This window comes from Muntiacus reevesi, chromosome X (genome assembly GCF_963930625.1).
Source record: "Muntiacus reevesi chromosome X, mMunRee1.1, whole genome shotgun sequence".
In the NCBI taxonomy this organism is placed as follows: Eukaryota; Metazoa; Chordata; class Mammalia; order Artiodactyla; family Cervidae; genus Muntiacus; species Muntiacus reevesi.
Window position 1 is genome coordinate 49,300,087 of NC_089271.1, and position 18,877 is coordinate 49,318,963.

At 44.4% G+C, this 18,877-nt stretch overlaps 2 protein-coding genes across 2 annotated transcripts in view; one reads left to right on the plus strand and one right to left on the minus strand.

Annotated features, from left to right (window-relative positions):
* The window catches only part of FGD1 (FYVE, RhoGEF and PH domain containing 1), a 38,057-nt gene extending 35,211 nt beyond the window's left edge, over positions 1 to 2,846 (plus strand). The window contains exons 17-18 of the mRNA XM_065915153.1: positions 1,249 to 1,392; positions 1,911 to 2,846. Coding sequence (XP_065771225.1) covers positions 1,249 to 1,392; positions 1,911 to 2,216 — 450 coding nt within the window. The 3' untranslated portion in view covers positions 2,217 to 2,846. The remainder of the gene's footprint in view (positions 1 to 1,248; positions 1,393 to 1,910) is intronic.
* Positions 2,801 to 7,784, minus strand: TSR2 (TSR2 ribosome maturation factor). Its single transcript, XM_065915154.1, has 5 exons — positions 7,664 to 7,784; positions 7,410 to 7,500; positions 4,761 to 4,852; positions 4,030 to 4,203; positions 2,801 to 3,801 (listed from the first exon to the last, which is right to left on the minus strand). Exons 1-5 carry the CDS (start codon positions 7,745 to 7,747, stop codon positions 3,649 to 3,651), a joined length of 594 nt encoding a protein of 197 aa, XP_065771226.1. The 5' UTR covers positions 7,748 to 7,784; the 3' UTR covers positions 2,801 to 3,648.
* Positions 7,785 to 18,877: the final 11,093 nt, after the last annotated feature.

The window sequence follows — 18,877 nt, forward strand, 5'->3', positions numbered from 1 at the left end:
TACCTTTTCTTATTACAATGGATATGTGCATTAAAGAAAGTTAGACATCATAACCAAAAATAATAAAAAACACCATAGTCCTTTAACCCAGGGCTTCCCTGGTAACTCAGTGGTAAAGAATCCACCTGCCAGTGCAGAAGACACGGGTTCAATCCCCGAGTTGGGAAGATCCCCTGGAGAAGGAAATGACAAACCACTCCAGTATTTTCACCTGGGAAATCCCATGGACAGAGGAGCATGTTGGGCTACAGTCCATGGGGTTGCAAAAGAGTCGGACATCACTTAGTGAACTATGCTACTACTACAAATGCCTTTAACACAGAGATTACCACCATTAATGCTTATGCTTCCTATCTTTCTAGATACATGCACATACATAAACTTATGCTTTATAACTAAATTGAGGTATTTATTTAACACTTAAAGAAAGCTAACATCATGCCAGGCATTCTTCTAAGCACTTTACATATAGTAACTAATTTAATCCTCAGAACAGCCCTATATGCTCTCCTTCCAAGTCAGTATATCAGTATTTCCATCTAGGGGTGGGATTCTGAGCCTGACTGCCTTACCCACCCACCCCCTTAACCACAATGCTAAGTTGCTTCTCGCTGAGCGTAGGGAATGCATGTGATGGAAGACTGAAAAAAAGATGAAGTGTAAATGCATAAATGACTTGAGGAATAAATGGACTGATGGAAGAATGCCTGACTGACATTTAGGGGCCCCCACTGAGAGTTACACACCCCTCCCACCAAACCTTAGAGGCAGTAGCCATGGCCCAAATCCAGCAGATAAGTCTGGCTTACCCAAATCTCACTGGGTTGCTGCTGCTGCTAAGTCACTTCAGTCATGTCTGACTCTGTGCGACCCCACAGACAGCAGCCCACCAGGGTCCCCCGTCCCAGAGATTCTCCAGGCAAGAACACTAGAGTGGGTTGCAATTTCCTTCTCCAATGCATGAAAGGAAAAGTGAAAATGAAGTCACTCAGTCATGTCTGACTCTTAGCCACCCCATGGACTGCAGCCTACCAGGCTCCTCCATCCATGGGATTTTCCAGGCGAGAGTACTGGAATGGGTTGCCATTGCCTTCTCCCTCACTGGGTTGACAGTGGGCAAATCACTCCTGCCACCTGAGCTTCAGGATCCTCCTGAGACATATGAATAGCAATCCCTATGCTGAGGGGGTGCTGGAGCCAAGGTAGGCCTCCTATCAATATTGATGCCCCTCATGTCTTTGGTCACAGAAACAGGCCTCAGTGGCTGCGGAGAACAGTGTCATCTGCAGCTTCCTACACTACATGGAGAAGGGCGGAAAAGGCTGGCACAAGGCATGGTTTGTGGTCCCTGAGAACGAACCCTTGGTGCTGTACATCTACGGAGCTCCTCAGGTATGCATCCTACTCCTGGTCCTTTCAGCCACCTGGCAAAGCCAGGCTACTCTCCTTTCCTCTCAGTCCTTCACCTCTCCTTGGCCTTGGAGGATAATGTGAACCTAAGGGGAAATCAGAAGCCCCCACCCTTATGAGACAAAAACTGGCTCGAGACAAGGAGTGATTATGGATCAATGTACATAAGGCTAAGTGGGGTGAGTTATAGGGGAAGGAAGCTGAAGTGGAGATGAGATACTGCTTAATCCAATTTGGAGTGGGCAAGATGGAGAAGAGGGCAACAGCCCAAAGGCCTGAAAACATTATATGCTCAAGACTAGCCTAACTGGCTTGGGGTGTGGAAGGAAAGAGGTATTTGAACCAGCCTGCAGTTCTAGCCCCAGTTCAGACATTTTCCTGTTGCTCAGTTAAACCACATAAGGTTCTTGAGCAGGCAAAGAAAAAAAGGGATTTAGAAGATGCAAAACCAGTGACAAGCCCAACCCCAAGGTGACCCTAGCTCTGTCCCTATTCTCCAGGATGTGAAAGCGCAGCGCAGCCTGCCCCTCATTGGCTTTGAGGTGGGGCCTCCTGAGGCAGGGGAGCGGCCCGACAGAAGGCATGTCTTCAAGATCACCCAGAGCCACCTGAGCTGGTACTTCAGTCCTGAGACAGAGGAGCTACAGCGGCGCTGGATGGCTGTGCTTGGCCGGGCAGGCCGTGGGGACACGTTCTGCCCAGGGCCCACACTGTCTGAGGACAGGGAGATGGAGGAGATGCCAGTGGCAGCTTCAGCAGCCACTGCTGAACCCTCTGAAGCCCCTCAGACCCGAGATAAGACCTAGAGGGTTTGTGGGTAACTGGGACCCTCTGCCCCACACTCTAACTGCCCATGTCCAATTAAGGGCCCCAGCCCCCACCCTCCCAGCTCAGTCAATACTTGAACTCCCATCATGGGCACTTTCAATCCTGAATGCTGGGTCTCGGGTTTTTTTAATTCATCTTTTCACAAAACCTGGGCTTTTAAAAAATATTCGTACAGTGTGGTTAATTTTTTTTAAACCCTGTCCCCCCAGGGAGGGTGGGGGCTGTTGCTAGACCTGCCTGAATTAGGCCATTTTCCCCCAACCCCTCAATACCCTACAGATCCTGCCTCCACCCAATTCCCTCCAAAGCACCAGAGGCAGGAGATCTGGATTCAAGTGCCAGCTCTGCCACAGACCCCATGGCTCTGGCCCACCCCTGCCCTTTCAACCAGTGTCTTCATATGTATGATGCTATGTGGGGTGGTGACCAGACCCCTCCTGCCTCTCCCATGGCTTACAGCTTCTACCTGGCCCCCAGGGCTACCCAGTATTTTATCGTCTAGACCCATGGCAGGGCCACTGGGCAGGACAGGGGAACACGGGGGAGGACAAAGAATACTCTGTTTTGTTTTTTAAAGAAAAATACAGTTTATTTCAAGCTTACAGAAACTTTCAGAGTGTGGCTGTGCTCCATTTGTGCATCTGTTTATCCAAAGTACCAGGTTGTTAGGATAGGCCCCAAAACTGCTCCCTTGTTGAGCTCTGAAGCTCAGCTCCCAGAAGGATGCTTCCAAGACTACTCACAGGTCAAGCCACAAATTAAACAATAAGGTATTATTTATTGAGGTGACTTCTATGGGATGAGGTGTTTGGAAAGAGGTTGGAGGAGACAGAAAACAAAGCCCAGGTCCCCTGAGCTCACTGCCTAGACAAGGTCTTAGACATCCTGAAGGAACCTAGGGCTGGTCCCTGGGCTGCAGGAAGGAAACATCTCTGGGAGGTTCGGGAGCACAGAGCTGCTCTATGTGGGGGCGGGGGAGGGAGAGGTACCACAGCTACTTTCATCCATATCTTCAACTAATCTCTCTTCTATTTGCAAGCTCATCTCACCAATCCTTACCCAGCAGAAATATTGGTTCTCCTGCTGGCTCTCTCCCTTCACATATTCACCTGCCTACTATCAACCAGCGTTTAGCTTCTCCTCCAGTCATTCCCACACCCACTCATCCCTCCCTCTTCACACTGGTTGCACCCAAGAGGCACTTTGCTGGGAAATCAGGCCTCATCATTCAGACCATCCCAAGTCCAAGAACACTTGGGCTCTTCTTCCCCTGGAAGAAGCTGGACAAGGGAATGGGGGAGAGAGGGATATGGGATAACCAGTCCACAGGTCTGCAACACTCCAACAAAAACTCTACAAACAAATCCCAAACAACTAGCATACAAGAACCCAGACCATTTCCAGCCCCGTTCATTTCTTTCTCCGGACAATGGTCCAGCCATCCTCCACTATATCCTCTTCCTTAATAGTCTGGGAGTCTGGACCAGAGGGTTCAGGCTGGGGGCAGACCCCATCTGTAGCTGCCCCATCATTCGTAGCTGCCCCATCATTCGTAGCTGCAACCTAGAGGAGAAATACAAGAGAGAGCTAAATAAACCCCCAGCTATGGCCAATGGAGACCCAGGCTCTCCTAGCTTTGCCAGGACTGGCTGTGTGACCTTGGGAAAATTTCCTGCCCTTTATGAATAATACAACAACCACCACCCCCATAACTTCCCTGTGAAATTAGCTGATCTCCCAGAACACTGAAAATATCTACATCTCCACACCCAACAGTTGCACCCCTTTCACCTCCATCTGCTCCATGCTGTTCGTATCATTGTCCTCATCAGTCTCTCCGGCTGTCGTCAGTGCAGTGGCTCTGACCTTGCACTTTCTTTGGGTGATGAGAGTGGCCATCTCCTTCAGAGCAGCCCTATCACCCCTCTGGAAGTGGTGGAACATGGTCTGCAGCTGCTGGCTCACCTACCAAGAAAACATTCAACCAACTTCGATTTTCTAGAGAACCTACAATACAACCAGCTCGTGTTTGCAGCAAGAGTGGGGAGGGGTCTGGAGTTTTCCAGAAGAGAATGGGGATCTTTCCTCCCCCAAGGAGTTCACTAATGAAGCAACCACATATGAAGGGCTCATTAAGGGCCTGAAGTGTTGAAGGAGGCCCTTCTAGCACGGAAGGCACTAGAACTGGGTTTGAAAGACAGAAGATGTAAAAGGGGAAGGCAATCCTAGCAGGAGTAGTGATGTTAACCAGAACATTTGGAAATGTACCTGCCTGGTTGTGCCCCTGAGATGGAGGTGACAAACAGACCTGACTGAGAATGATACATGGAGAGAAATAATACAGGTAGGATTTGAAAGGCCTGGGAAGACTAGACTTTCCTTTAGGCAACAGGGGGTCATAGCAAGTTCTTGCACAGGACTCAAGAAAAGAATGGTTACAGCCAAAAGTGTTCATCTAAAACAGACAGGGAGAAGAAAGGCTGCAGGCAGGAAGATGGTAGTTGTATCCATGACATGCTCACCTGGGGCAGACTCCCATCCTCCACAACTGTATCAAACTCGTTCATCATTAGCTCCCCGAGGAAGTCCTCCACCTCATCTAGCTCCAAGTCAGCTGAGTATGAAAGGATAAAGTCCTCTGGTCAAAGACCAGCCAACTTCATCACCCTTGCCCACTACTCTTAAGTACCTACTTGGTGGATCCACATCTGATTGGTGGGTAAAGATTTAATGAGCCTTTTATTTGCTAAAGTGTTCTACATTCCAGGTTTTAACATGATTTTTAAAAAGAAAAAGAAACAAACATTAAATACCTAATTTCCAATCTCCTGCATTCTTCCAAGTCCTCTATTCCTGCAGCATTCCATCCACACTCACCTTCTTTTCAGCTGGCCTATTTTAACCAGCCTCCTCTCCACGTGACCTTGAGCTTGTGAGTTACTCATCTCCAAGCCTGTTTTCTCTTCTGCAAAGTGAGGTTAATGGTAACCTCCTTGAAGGTCTGTTATGAGAAGTCACCCAAACAACGCCTAGCACAGGCATTGTTTGTCTGGAATAACGGAAATCCATGTTCATTTCCATTACTCAAGGGCTGAAGTTTTTCACAACTGTGGTTCCACCGACACAGGAGGCCACAGACCAATGGGATAGGTAAGAAGAAATGGATGTTCAGTACTTGCCATGATGAAATCATCACAGCCTTGACTTCAATGTCCTATTGTATGACTTTAGCTGAGACTTCCTCTCTCAGCTTCAGTTACCTTATGGGCCCATGCTCCACTTTTTCTGAATTAGAAAATAACTCAAGAAAGTCTTCCACAAAGCTCCTTGCTCTCTTTTCCCTCTGGGAGAACTCATTCACCCCCTTCACTTTCCCTACCATTCTAATGCCCCCCAAATCAGTCTCCAACCCAGGCTACGCTCCACCTGTTCCACAGGTGCTTCAGACCCTCCATATCCAAAGCCAGATTCATCATCTTACCCTCCAAACCTAATTTTCATTCTCCAGTGTCCTTCTAGTCCATGAAAGGCAACTAAGCCACCCAGTGACTCAAACTAGAAACCTGCCCCATTTTCCCTCCCCATCTACAGTCAAACAATTTCCTTAGAGCCATCCCTTCTTTCCCATGACTAATGTCCTAGTTCTGGTCTCATCATTTTCTAGACAGAAACAGCCCTCTCCTTAGTCTTTCCCTCTAAAGTCCATGTTCCACACTGACTACTTTCTGAACTTTCTAGCCAGAAAACCCCATCCTATTAGATCCTGCTCATGAATTTTTAATCACCTAACTGCAGTGTTTCATATTCTGCTTTTGAAAAATAACTGGCCTCCTGGATTTTAAGGGAAGTTATTCAAAGAAAACTAAAGGGAAACAAGTTTTTTTTCGGTGGTTCTTGTCCTTATCCAAGCCTTTACTATGTTAATGATTACTGTGATCTTAATAAGAGCTGAAGAAAAGAGCTTTCCTTATATAATTTGACTGGAGAAGTTTTTTCTTCACTGAACATCTGATAGAATTAGTCTTCCAAAGCATGCATTCTGGCAAACGCTGGCCTAAAGGACAAAAATCAAAGGCACATAAGGCCTTCCATGTCTCAATCTTTTTCCAGGGGCCTCCCCATCTCCCATCTTCATTCTCCACCACTCCTCCCTTCCACATACCCACAAGCACACACACACACACACATCCCTACTCTAACACTGAGCTCCCTGCCACTTTCCAAATATAACGCATAATCTCCTCATACCACAGTACTTATTTCTGAGTGTTGCTCTCTCTGCCTCCCCTCCTTGTTAACTCCTTCTCATCCCGTAAGATTCAGCCCAATCACCACCACTCCCTAAAGATCTCCGAAAGACTCCTTTTCCTCCAGCTCACATTACCCAAGCATCCTGAGCTCCTCATTATTAGAACACCTATCACCCTGTCTGCAAATGCCTATTTACTTATCTGGATCTCTCACTAGATGGTAAATTTTCTTGAGAGAAAGGACACCTCCAAGACTAAAAACCTAAATGAAGAAATCTGTAAAAAACCTTATTTTGTAAAAGACTCCTTGTAGGACCCTTTGTTCTTATACGACCCTCAAGGCGCATCAAAGATGTAGATCTCTGCTGTCCAAATAGTCAAATGTGGTTACTGAGCACTTAAAATGTGGCTAGGCAAAAAAACAACGAGACGTGCTAAAGCTGCAAAATACCCACCAGATTTTGAAAATTTAATACTAAAAAAGGATGTAAAACATCTCATTAATAGCGTTTTATACTGACTACATGTTGAAATATTTTGGATCTATTGAGGTGGGCAGTTCATTTCATCTGCTTCTTTTTACTTTATTAACGTGGCGGCTGAAAAATTTTAAATTACATGATGCGACTAAGATGTTTCTATAGGATCGCGCTGGTAGATACTTTTACATCCATTTTACAAATTAGGAAACTGAGTACCGAGGCGGGGCGATAATCCTTGTCCAGCATGATACCTTGAGTCAATGGCACGGCCCATGAGGCATTCGAACTCAGGATTCTGACTTCAAAGCCTGCTTTCATTCCACCTCGCCCTCAGGTACCAACCGACAATTGCTCAAGAAGTGCGGACTCACTAGAATCGGCGGCCTCCTCCTCCTCACGCCCCCACAGAGACAAGCCCCAGAGCCTTACATTCACTCACCGTTGCGGAAGAAATACTCCTCCACTGCACCCCCGAGCCACTCAGCCTTCTCTTGGCTGTGCACACCTCCAAAGCCGTTCTCCACAGCGATCTGTGAATACAGACCCAAGCCCATCACGTCAGTCCGGGAGCGCGCCTGCAGTGGCGCAGAATTCCCCTTTTTATGCCGCCCAACCAAGCCTCAGGCGGCTCGCTAAACCAACTCCTGTTCTCTCCCGGTCCCTAATCTTTATCCCAGCTGCGGCTCCGCTCACCTGCAAGGCGGGCCAGGCCTCCAGCGCCGCGCGGACTGCAGCTCCGAAGAGGGCTCGCGAATCTTCACCAGCGTCCGCCATCATCCCGCCGCGAACCACGTGACCCCCAGGCGGGCCAATACCTGCGCAGTACCGTCCAGACAGAAGGAGTCGGAAGCCGAGGTTGAGGATGCAGATTCGCTTTTCCGCCCAGACAGAAGGAGTCGGAAGCCGAGCTTGAGGATGCAGATTCGCTTTTCCGCTGACCTGATAGCAAGACAAGAGCAATAGAAAAGTCTGTCGAGGAATCGATGACACCAACGCTGTTAAGTTAGTGTTAGTCGCTCGGTCGTGCCCGACTCTTCACGACCCCATGAACTGCAGCCCACAAGGCTCTGCTGTCCATGAGATTTTCCAGGCCAAGGATACTAGAGTGGGTTGCCATTTCCTTCACCAACCAACACAGTTACTCATCTGTAATTAAATATAAGGAAGCCAGGAGTGGAGGACGCCTAGGTCCATGAATTCAGGACACAAGGGTACTGCGCAGAGAAGATGTGGGGAACTTATTAAGGATGTAGATTTCAGGCCCTTGGACAGCAACCTCAGGTAGCAATGCCTACAAATCTGCATTTAATAATGTATTCAGAACACTCCACCCAACAGCAGCAGAATACACATTTTTCTGATGTGCAAGTGGAACATGTTCCAGGACAGACCATATGTTATGTCCTAAAGCAGCCCTCAATAAATTTAAAAGGATTAAAACCATACAAAGATTGTTCTTCAACCACAGTGGGGTGAAATTAGAATTCAATAACAGAAAGACGTTTGTGGAATTCACAAATATGTGTATTTTAACACACTTCTAAATAACAAATGGGTCAAAGAAAAAAATCATAAGGGAAAACAGAAGACATCTTGAAATAATTTGAAAACTAAGGCACAGCACACCAAAATTTATGAGGTGCAGCTAAAGCAATGCTTAAATGGAATCTTATAGATATAAACGTCCCTATTAAAAAAGAAGAAAAATCTTAAATGAATAGCCTAATCTGCCACCTTCAGAAACTAGAAAATGAATAGAATAATCCCAAAGCAAGCAGAAGGAAGGAAGGAAATAATAAAATTAGAGAGGAAATAAATGTAACAGAAAGTAGAAAAACAATAGAGAAAATCAGTAAAACCAAAAGTAGTGTCTTTAAGAAAGATCAACAAAATTGACAAAGTTTTAGCTAGACTGACTAAGTAAAAAAAAAAGAGAAATTTCAAATTACTGAAATCAGGAATGAAAGAGGTGACATCACTCCCAGCTAGTCAAAAAAAGCACATATATTGTATGGTACCATTTATCTGAAATGTACAGAATAAGCCAATCTATAGAGACAGAAAATAGATTAATTGTTGCCTAGGAATAGGGGAAGGGGGAAAATGGGGCCTGACTCCTAAGGAGTATAGGGTTTCTTTTAGTGGAAATGAAAATGTTTTGAAATTAGATGTGGTGACAGCTGCTGTTAGGGCCTGAGTCCTGTCCTCCCCGCCCACCCCCCTCCATTGATATGTTCAAGCCCTACCCCCAAGAATGTGACTGTATCTTGAGGCAGAGTCTTTAAAGAGATAATTAAGGTAAAATGAGGTCATACAGTGAACCCTAGTCCAATATGATTGATGACCTTAGAAGAAGAGAAGATTAGGCCCAGCAGTTAGGATTCCAAGCTTCCACTGTAGGGGACACAGGGGGTTTTGATCCCTGGTTGGGGAACTAAGATCCCGCAAGAAGTGTGGCGAGGCCAAAAAAAAGAAAAGAGGAGATTCAGAGAGACACCAGATGCATGCACAGAGAGATGACCATGTGAACACACATCTACAAGCCAAGGAAAATGACCTCATAAGAAACCAAACCTAGCAACACCTTGATCTTGAACCTCTAGCTTCTAGAACTTTGAGAAAATAAAGTTTTGTTGTTAAAACCACCAGTCTGGAGTATTTTCTTATGGCAGCCCTAGCAAACAAATATAGTTGCACAACTCTGCAAATATACTAAAAAACATTTAATTGTACTTTTTAAATGGGTGAAGTTTATAGTATATAAATAATATCTCAATAAAATTATTTTTAGAAAAGTGTTATAGGTGACCCCCTCTCACAGCAAAGATGCAAACTTTGGGCTAGACTAGGTGAGCAAACAGTACTGATGCTTCTGTGTCTGGTCCTGTGCTGCTGAGTCACAGGGTTTGGTCAGATGCTCAAGGAGCTTACAGTCTGGTGTGCAAGATTGTCAGGACCATAGACTATGATCAGTGCTCAGGGTGAATGCAAATTTTGAAAGGCCTGAGGTTGACAGAATTTTGAAAGCTGTCTTTAAGAAAAATAGTACAAATTTAAGTGAAAGCAATTTAGATTTAGCAAAGAAATTTTAGAATTTACAAATTCCAATTTAAAAAACTGAAAAGTGCCACAAAACATCCTCAAAACTAGAAAAATAAAATATTGTTATTAATTGCCTAACTCATCTCTACTAATGTTTCCTTTTTTTCTTTTTTGGGTGCACTTTGATATCCTTCTGTAAGCAAAGAACAATTATTTTATAATAACATTTTCAAGAAAGAATAAAAAGAATTCAATTTAATTAAATTCCATTTAACTGATCAAAATATTTTGTTATTGGTAGTTTAGGAAAATTTCAACTTCACAGTTCATTATTAGTAATACAAAATTTGAGACTGTTATATTTGGGAAAACTTCTATATAGTTTTTTTTACATGTGAGATGTAAAATTCCATTATATTTTGATTGTTGTTGTACAGTGACAAGTCTTAAGTACTTCTCAAATTTACAGTGCTCAACAACCAAGGACTTGAATGTGGTCTTTGCAAGTGTGAGGAAAAGAGGCTTTAATTTTATTAGTTCTATGATAAGTCCATCTCTGTGCAATGCTAGAGGAGAAAGGAGCACGGGGGCCCATGTGAGTCCAGCAGAGGGGGTTCCTGATCCAGCCTTGGGGATTATGGTAAGCCTCTGAGAGATAATACCTCAAAGTTTGAGTGGAATTTTGCCAGGTGATAAAGTTTGCGTAGATGAGGATAGGAGTGTGTTTCTAAAAGAAACAGTCTTTAATGCTGAGGAAACTACACAAAAAAAACAGAAGCAGAAAACAATGTGATGTGTGATGATAATCATGAGCACTCCCAGACTGATCATCTCAGGAGGCATCATCTCCTACCGGGCTCTAGAGACTCATTCCTGCAGACTCACCAACTTAAATTGACTTCAAAGAGGCCCAAACGGAGAAACTGAGGTTAAGCACTTCTGAGTGACTTCCCACTTTCGAGTGGCTTCCCAGAGCCTCAAACGTACATATAGTAGGTAAGATTCTAGTCACCAGTTGCAGTGTATGTGTCTTGGGTTTTCCCACATCACCAAGCAATTCTTCAACAGCAGCTGGGTGTCCTACAATTCAATTCAATTCTGATACTGAAGAGGAAAAGTTAAAATTTTACATAACCTTCTGCTCATTCTGCCTCTGTAACTCAGCTTGCTCCTTGCAAAGTCTGGATCGCGTAGGTCACTAAGTCTCAGAAAGTGGGGACTTACAATACTAGGAACTGGAGTTTATCTCACTCACCCTTGTCCTGCTCTTTGCAGTTGTCCAGCCCCTGCCAACCTGCTTAATCATGCCTGTCCATGTAAAGGTCAGTCATTCCCCTCCCCATCTTGACTTCTGTTCCCATGTGCGTGAAACTCCTTAGTTTAAACCAGCCTATTAGCAGCTAGTGTTGCCCACGATAGTAGGTCTATAAAAATTCTGTAACATCTTTGTTTGGGGCTCAGAGCTTAGAGTGTTAACTCCTCTGGGCTCATCGGCATAATAAACCTGAATTCTCCAACTCTCCGAGTGCGGTGCTTGGTTTTTCGATTACTGGTTTCTGCAACAATACTATCAACCTGGAAAGAAAGAAAGTGAAAATAGCTCAGTTGTGTCCGATTCTTTGTGACCCCATGGACTGTAGCTCAGCTCACCAGGCTGCTCTGTCCATGGGATTTCCCAGGCAAAAATACTAAAGTGGGTAACCATTCCCTTCTCCAGGGGAATCTTCCTGACTCAGGGATCGAACCCAGCTGGCAGATTCTTTACTGTCTGAGCCACCAGGGAAGCCTGGAGATAATACCAGATCACAGAAGATCCCACAGGTTAAGGGCTCAGTCACCTGATTGCCTCTCTCTGCACCCTCTCCACCACCCCTGCCCCCGCACTACAGACACGGATTCCCAAGTTCAGGTTGTCACCTGTGCTTCTGACCCATAGGCCCAGGCCCACAGATCAGAGTCTCAATGACCCTCACCTCACTAGACTGTTTCACAGAACTCAAAGAAATATTTTACTTACTAGATTATTGGTTTATTATAAAAGGATATAACTCAGGAACAGCCAAATGGAAGAGAACAAGGAGATTCCAAGCTCTCTGAGCATGACACTCTCCTGGAATCTTCACGTGTTCATCAACCCAGAAGCCCTCAGAACCTGTTCCTTTGGGGTTTTATGGAGGTTCCAGCACAGAGTACAATTGATTAGATGATTGGTCATTGGTAACTGAACTCAAACTCCAGCCTCTCTCCCCTCCTTGAGGTAGAGGGGAGGGACTGAAAGTGCCAACCCTAATCATGTGGTTGGCTCCACAAAAGAGTCACTTCATTAACATAACAAAAGAGGCCTTTTATCACACTCTTCTCAGGGGAAATTCCAAAGGTTTTAGGAACTCTGTGTTAGGAATGGTTTGAGCAAGCTCCGGGAGTTGAGGATGGACAGGGAAGCCTGGTGCGCTGCAGTCATGGGGTCGCAAAGAGCAACTGAACTGAAGACTCAATGCTGTTGCTCAGTCATTCAGTCGTGTCCAACTCTTTGGGACCCCATGGACTGCAGTATGCCAGGCTTTCCTGTCCTTCACCATCTCCTGGAGTTTGTTCAAACTTCTGTCCGTTGAGTCAGTGACAGCATCCAACCATTTCATTCTCTGTCACCTCCACCTGCTGCCCTCAATCTTTTCCAGCATCACAGTCTTTTCCAGTGAGTCAGCTCTTCCCACCAGGTGGCCAAAGTATTGGAGCTTCAACTTGGGCATCAGTCCTTCCAATGAATATTCAGGGTTGATTTCCTTTAGGATTGACTTGCGTGACCTTCTTGCTGTCCAAGGGACTCTCCAATATACATTTTTATATAAATCACAATATCACAATAGACCCGCTAGAAATTCCTACACAGGGAGCCCAATTCTAGGCTCCAACAAACCAAGGCCTCTGAATTAACCCTGAGACTTTGCCTTGAGACTGAAAGTGACAAATTTAAATTTGGAAAACTCAGCAGTGGCCACAGAACTGGAAAAGGGCAGTTTTCATTCCAATACCTAAAAAAGGCAATGCCAGAGGATGCTCAAACTACTGCACAATTGCACTCATCTCATATGCTAGCAAAGTAATGCTTAAAATTCTCCAAGCCAGGCTTCAGCAATACATGAACCGTGAACTTCCAGATGTTCAAGCTGGGTTTAGAAAAGGCAGAAGAACCAGAGATCAAATTGCCAACATCCACTGGATCATCGAAAAAGCAAAGAGAGTTCCAGAAAAACATTTATTTCTGCTTTATTGACTATGCCAAAGCGTTTAACTGTGTGGATCACAATAAACTGTGGAAAATTCTGAAAGAGATGGAAATACTAGACCACCTGATCTGCCTCTTGAGAAACCTGTATGCAGGTCAGGAAGCAACAGCTACAACTGGACATGGAACAACAGACTGGTTCCAAATAGGAAAAGGAGTACGTCAAGGCTGTATATTGTCACCAAGCTTATTTAACTTATATTTAGAGTACATCATGAGAAACACTGGGCTGGGTGAAGCACAAGCTGGAATCAAATTGCTGGGAGAAATATCAATAACCTCAGATATGCAGATGACACCATCCTTATGGCAGAAAGTGAAGAACTAAAGAGCCTCTGGATGAAAGTGAAAGAAGAGAGTGAAAAAGTTGACTTAAAGCTCAACATTCAGAAAACTAAGATCATGGCATCTGGTCCCATCACTTCATGGCAAATAAATGGGGAAACAGTGGAAACAATGGCTGACTTTATTTTTCTGGGCTCCAAAATCACTGCAGATGGTGATTGCCACCATGAAATTAAAAGACGCTTACTCCTTGGAAGAAACGTTATGACTAACCCAGACAGCATATTAACAAGCAGAGACATTTCTTTGCCAACAAAGGTCCATCTAGTCAAGGCTATGGTTTTTCCAGTGGTCATGTATGGATGTGAGAGTTGGACTATAAAGAAAGCTGGGCACTGAAGAATTGATGCTTTTGACCTGTGGTGTTGGAGAAGAGTCTTGAGAGTCCCTTGGACTGCAAGGAGATCCAACCAGTCCATCCTAAAGATCAGTCCTGGGTGTTCATTGGAAGGACTGATGTTGAAGCTGAAACTCCAATACTTTGGCCACCTGATGCGAAGAGCTGAGTCACTGGAAAAGAGCCTGATGCTGGGAAAGATTGAGGGCAGGAGGAGAAAGGGATGACAGAGGATGAGATGGTTGGATGGCATCACCGACTTGATGGAAATGGGTTTGGGTGAACTCCAGGAGTTGGTGATGGACAGGGAGGCCTGGTGTGCTGCAGTTCATGGGGTCACAAAGAGTCAGACATGACTGAGTGACTGAACTAAACTGTGCTTTGAACCCATCTAGCATCTAGCAATCTGGTGTAGACAGTATACTTTTTCTCAGAATAATGTTCTTAAATGCATAAACTAAAATGTAGAGTTACAGAGGAAACCAATTATATTAAAATACAGTTACCAAAATACTATAAACATTTATTGTAACATACTTTTCTTTTTGAGCACGCCTTATAGGATCTCAGTTCCCCAACCAGAGATACAACCTAGGACCTAGCAGTGAAAGCATCAAGTCCTAAGCACTGGACATTCAGGGAATTCCCAGTATATATATTTCTTTATTAATGCATTAAATACCATGATCTACTAATGGTTTTTCCAGTAGTCATGTATGGATGTGAGAGTTGGACCATAAAGAAGGCTGAGTGTCGAAGAATTGATGCTTTCAAATTGTGGTGCTGAGAAAGACTCTTGAGAGTCCCTTGGACTACAGGGAGATCAAACCAGTCAATACTAAAGGAAATCAACTCTGAATACTCATTGGAAGGAATATTCATTGGAGCTGAAGTTGAAATTCCAATACTTTGGTCACCTGATGTGACGAGCCAACTCACTGGAAAAGACCTTGATGCTGATAAAGATTGAAGGCAAAAGGAAAAGGGAGCAGCAGAGGATGAGATGGCTAGATAGCATCACCAGCTCAATGAATATGCGTTTGAGCAAACTCTGGGAGATAGTGGAGAATAGAGGAGCCTGGTGAGCTACCATCCACAGGGTCACAAAGAGTCAGACACAACTTAGTGACTGAACAACAACAACAACTAATGAAACAGGAGGGAAGGAGCAGGGCACAAACTTTAAAAGAATGACAGCCATTGAGGACATGACATAAGCTGGTTGGAACCAACTAGGTCCAAGATGGCAGAATAGTCGACTATTCAGTAGACCTTGAGTCTCATTATTTACTCATTGTAACACATTAGCATGCTAAATGACTCACCCACCAGTGCCATGACAGCTCTGAGGCCAATCATGAAAGGCTAAAAAGTGGGCGATGGCCCAATTCCTAGAAATCCCTGTCCCTTCCCCAAAATAGTTGGAATAATCCTTCAGATTATTAACCTGTGAAATTACCTGGCCCATAAGAACTAACCATGCCATATTTTGGGGTCTCTCACCTTCTGAGATGGCCCACACTCTGTCTGTGGAGTGTGTTTCTCCCAAGGCCATTCTCCCTTTTGAAACAGACTACATTCTTTCTATGGATTTGTACTTCTCTAAATAAATCTATTTCTTACTTACCACTTCATATCTCACTGAATTCTTTCTGCAATGAGATATAAAGAACCTGAGCTTCATTAAGTCCAGAGACCAGGTATTTGATCTCAATCAAAAGATCGTGGGTTTTGGCCAGATTTGAGTCCCAGCATATGGGTTCAAGTCCCAATCTGAGTTACACAGTTTCACTAACAGGTTAAGTGACTACTATGATTTCAAATTAATGATGAATGTAAATAATATTTTAAGAGATCTTCTGTGAAACATATCTGTGTATTAGTGACAAAGTCATATGTACTGCTAATACTACTGTGGTCAGTTGCCTACATTCATTATGGAAAAAATGTCAAGTTTCAAATGGAGGTTGGTGAAAATAAAATTTTTTAGTATTCATATACATAGACATTTCAAATTATATAGATGATGCTTTATAAATCCATGAATCCCAGGTTAAACACTTCTAGACCCCTCTAGAGGGAACATTTCAGGCTACCTTAGGCCTTCAGATGAAGATGACCATATTGATCTATTAAAGACTAAACTCCCAAAACCTAAATCAAAATTCAGTCCCCAGTGTGAGACCTCAGACAGAGCTCCAAGACTGAAATGCAGGTTGAACTGCCAAACTGAACAGCTAGAGTATAAATGCAGAGTGTATTTCCAGATGAAAATTTTCAGTCAAAGACCCTACTTAGGATTCCAAGACAGCCCACCAGGCAGAAATTCCCAGGTAAGGTCATCACATTGAGATACCCTAGTCATGACTCCTTAGACTAAAATATCCCAGACTGAGCCCCCAGTATCTGAGCCTCCCAAAGCCAGCCAGACCCAGCTACCCAGACTGAGCCCTGAGCCTGGCACTCACTCAGTGAGAAGTTCAGTCATATCTTAGACCATAAATCAGGCTCCCATATTGAATCCTTAGGTGTCTCAAGAGTGAACTGTCAACATTTAAACCCTCAAAGTCAGATTCTCCATAATGAGCCTCTAGCAGAGCCATAGAACTAAGACCACAAACTTAGCTCCTTGAAGGAGAATGGGGGTGATACCTTTGAAGTGGGCCCAGACTGAGTTCCCAGAAGGACCCCTCACACACTGAGGCCACAGATATCCCCCCACCGAAAGTACAAACTAATCCCATGTTCTGAAACAGATTCCCTCAGACTGAAAATCTAATGTCCCAAATAACATGCCCAGAAAGAGCCCTAGAGGGAATCCTCAGAGAGAACAACCAGTATGCACCCCATGAAAGCTATGAGGATGCATCTTGTACACTTTGAACTTCAGGAAGCATAATTGATCAAGAGCCCCAGCTGCTGTGTTCTTAAATCCCTCCTCTCATTTGTACAGAGACCATACTTCTCATGAGCTACTCTCAGCTAATGACTGAGTGTGGCAGGGATACTTTGGTGACTGGTTCAAGGTATCCCAGACAGTCTTGCCAAATCTCCCATACATTGCACAGCACTCTAGAGCTCTTTCACTCAACCTCCCCTCCTTCTCTTCTTAGTCTGGGTCAGACTGCATTATGTTCCAGTGACTTTTCTCTCATGGGCATCCCCCCTGATAAAAGTGTGCCCACTTTTGTGACACTAACGCCATCTTAGTGTTGCTTCTCAGAACTAACACAAGCTCCAAGGAATGAGACAGTGAAGTTAATTTCTCCAGACTGAGCTGTCAGTGTTTAAGACCCATAACTCCCATTTTCAGAGTGAGCCTATAGATTGAGATCAGGAGCCAGCGTGCCCCCAGATGAGCTTCCAAGGTCTCAGTCTCAGACTAACAGCCCAGTCTGAGTGAGTTCTCACAGGCTTGTATGGAAGAGGGAGTGTGCCTTGTGGACCCCCAAAGGCTGCCGGATTAAATTCTCACTCTGAAAACTTTAAGCTTAGGTTCACAGAAGTACCTGCCAAAACTGAGCCCCCAGTCTAACTGCCGCTGAATGGGCTCGTCTTAAGACCCCCACTGAGGAAGCTCCCACACTGAGCCCCCAGATATCTACCAATGTCTGAGCTGTCATGACATAATCCAAAAATGAATTCCTAGACAAATATCCCTAGAGGGAGTCCTAACACTCCAGACTGAGAACTCTACACTGACTTCCGAAAATGATGACTGAAGGCTAATCCCCCAAATTAAGTCACTTTCCTTAGATTGAACCTCCAAACTCTGGGCCCACAAAACAAACCCAAAGCCCAGAATGAAGCACCAGGCTGGTGATACATATCAGACAGACCCTGGACTGAGCTCTCAGGTAGAATCCCAACAATCAAGCTCCTAAACTGAACTCTGAACTCATGGTTTTTTTCTTTTTTTGGCTGTGCAGAGTGGCATGCAGGATCTTAGTTCCCTGATCAGGAATCGAACTCGAGACCCCCTGCAGTGGAAGTGTGGAGTCTTAAACACTGGACTGCCAGAAAGCCCCTGAACTCTCATATTGAAATACTACTATGATCTCTAGCACCCCCAGACTAAGCCCCCTATAAAGTGAACATCAAGAATGGGATTATGTGGGCTGAACCTACCATACTGTCCAAAGACTCAGAAATTGAACTGAATCCTTTAGAGTATCTTTGTAGACCAATGTCTCCCAACTGTGATCATGAAACTGATTCCCCAGAATGAGCTTCCAATCATCTAGACCTTAAGTTCATACCCTCAGAATCAATACACAAAATTGTATTCACAGGACCAGGGATTCAGACTGAGAATCCCAGGATTCTTGCTACCTGTGTAGCCAGATTGCTAGCTTTACACTCCAACTTGCATTGTCCCTTTCCTTCTTTGGAACAGAATCCATATTTTTAGCTGAGTGGGCATAAGCAAGCCCCGCTAAAAGATATTTTCAAGTCTTCCTTGCAACTGGGTACAGCTATTTGATATATGATATATAGGCTTTGGCCAATGAGATCTGAATGAAAGAGAGGGGCAGTTCCTTGGGATTGTTTTTACATGAAATAAATAAAGGCTTTTGTCTTATTCAAACCATTCACATAAGGTTCAAACCATTCATATATGGCTCAAACCATCCTTAGTATCTCTGATGAGATGCTGAACCCTCTAGAATGGGCTGATATCTGAGCCACAGTGAGTCAGCACTCTAAACCCAAATTCTCATACTGACCACCCAACAATGAATGATTCAGATAGAGCTCCTGATTGACCAGTATTGTGAAATTGATCCTGGTACTAAGGTAGCAAAGCCTGAGTTCCTAGACAGGCAACCATAAGGTAAGTGACTCAAACAGTTTCTAGGTCAAACCACCAAAATGATATCTCCAGAACAAATATCCT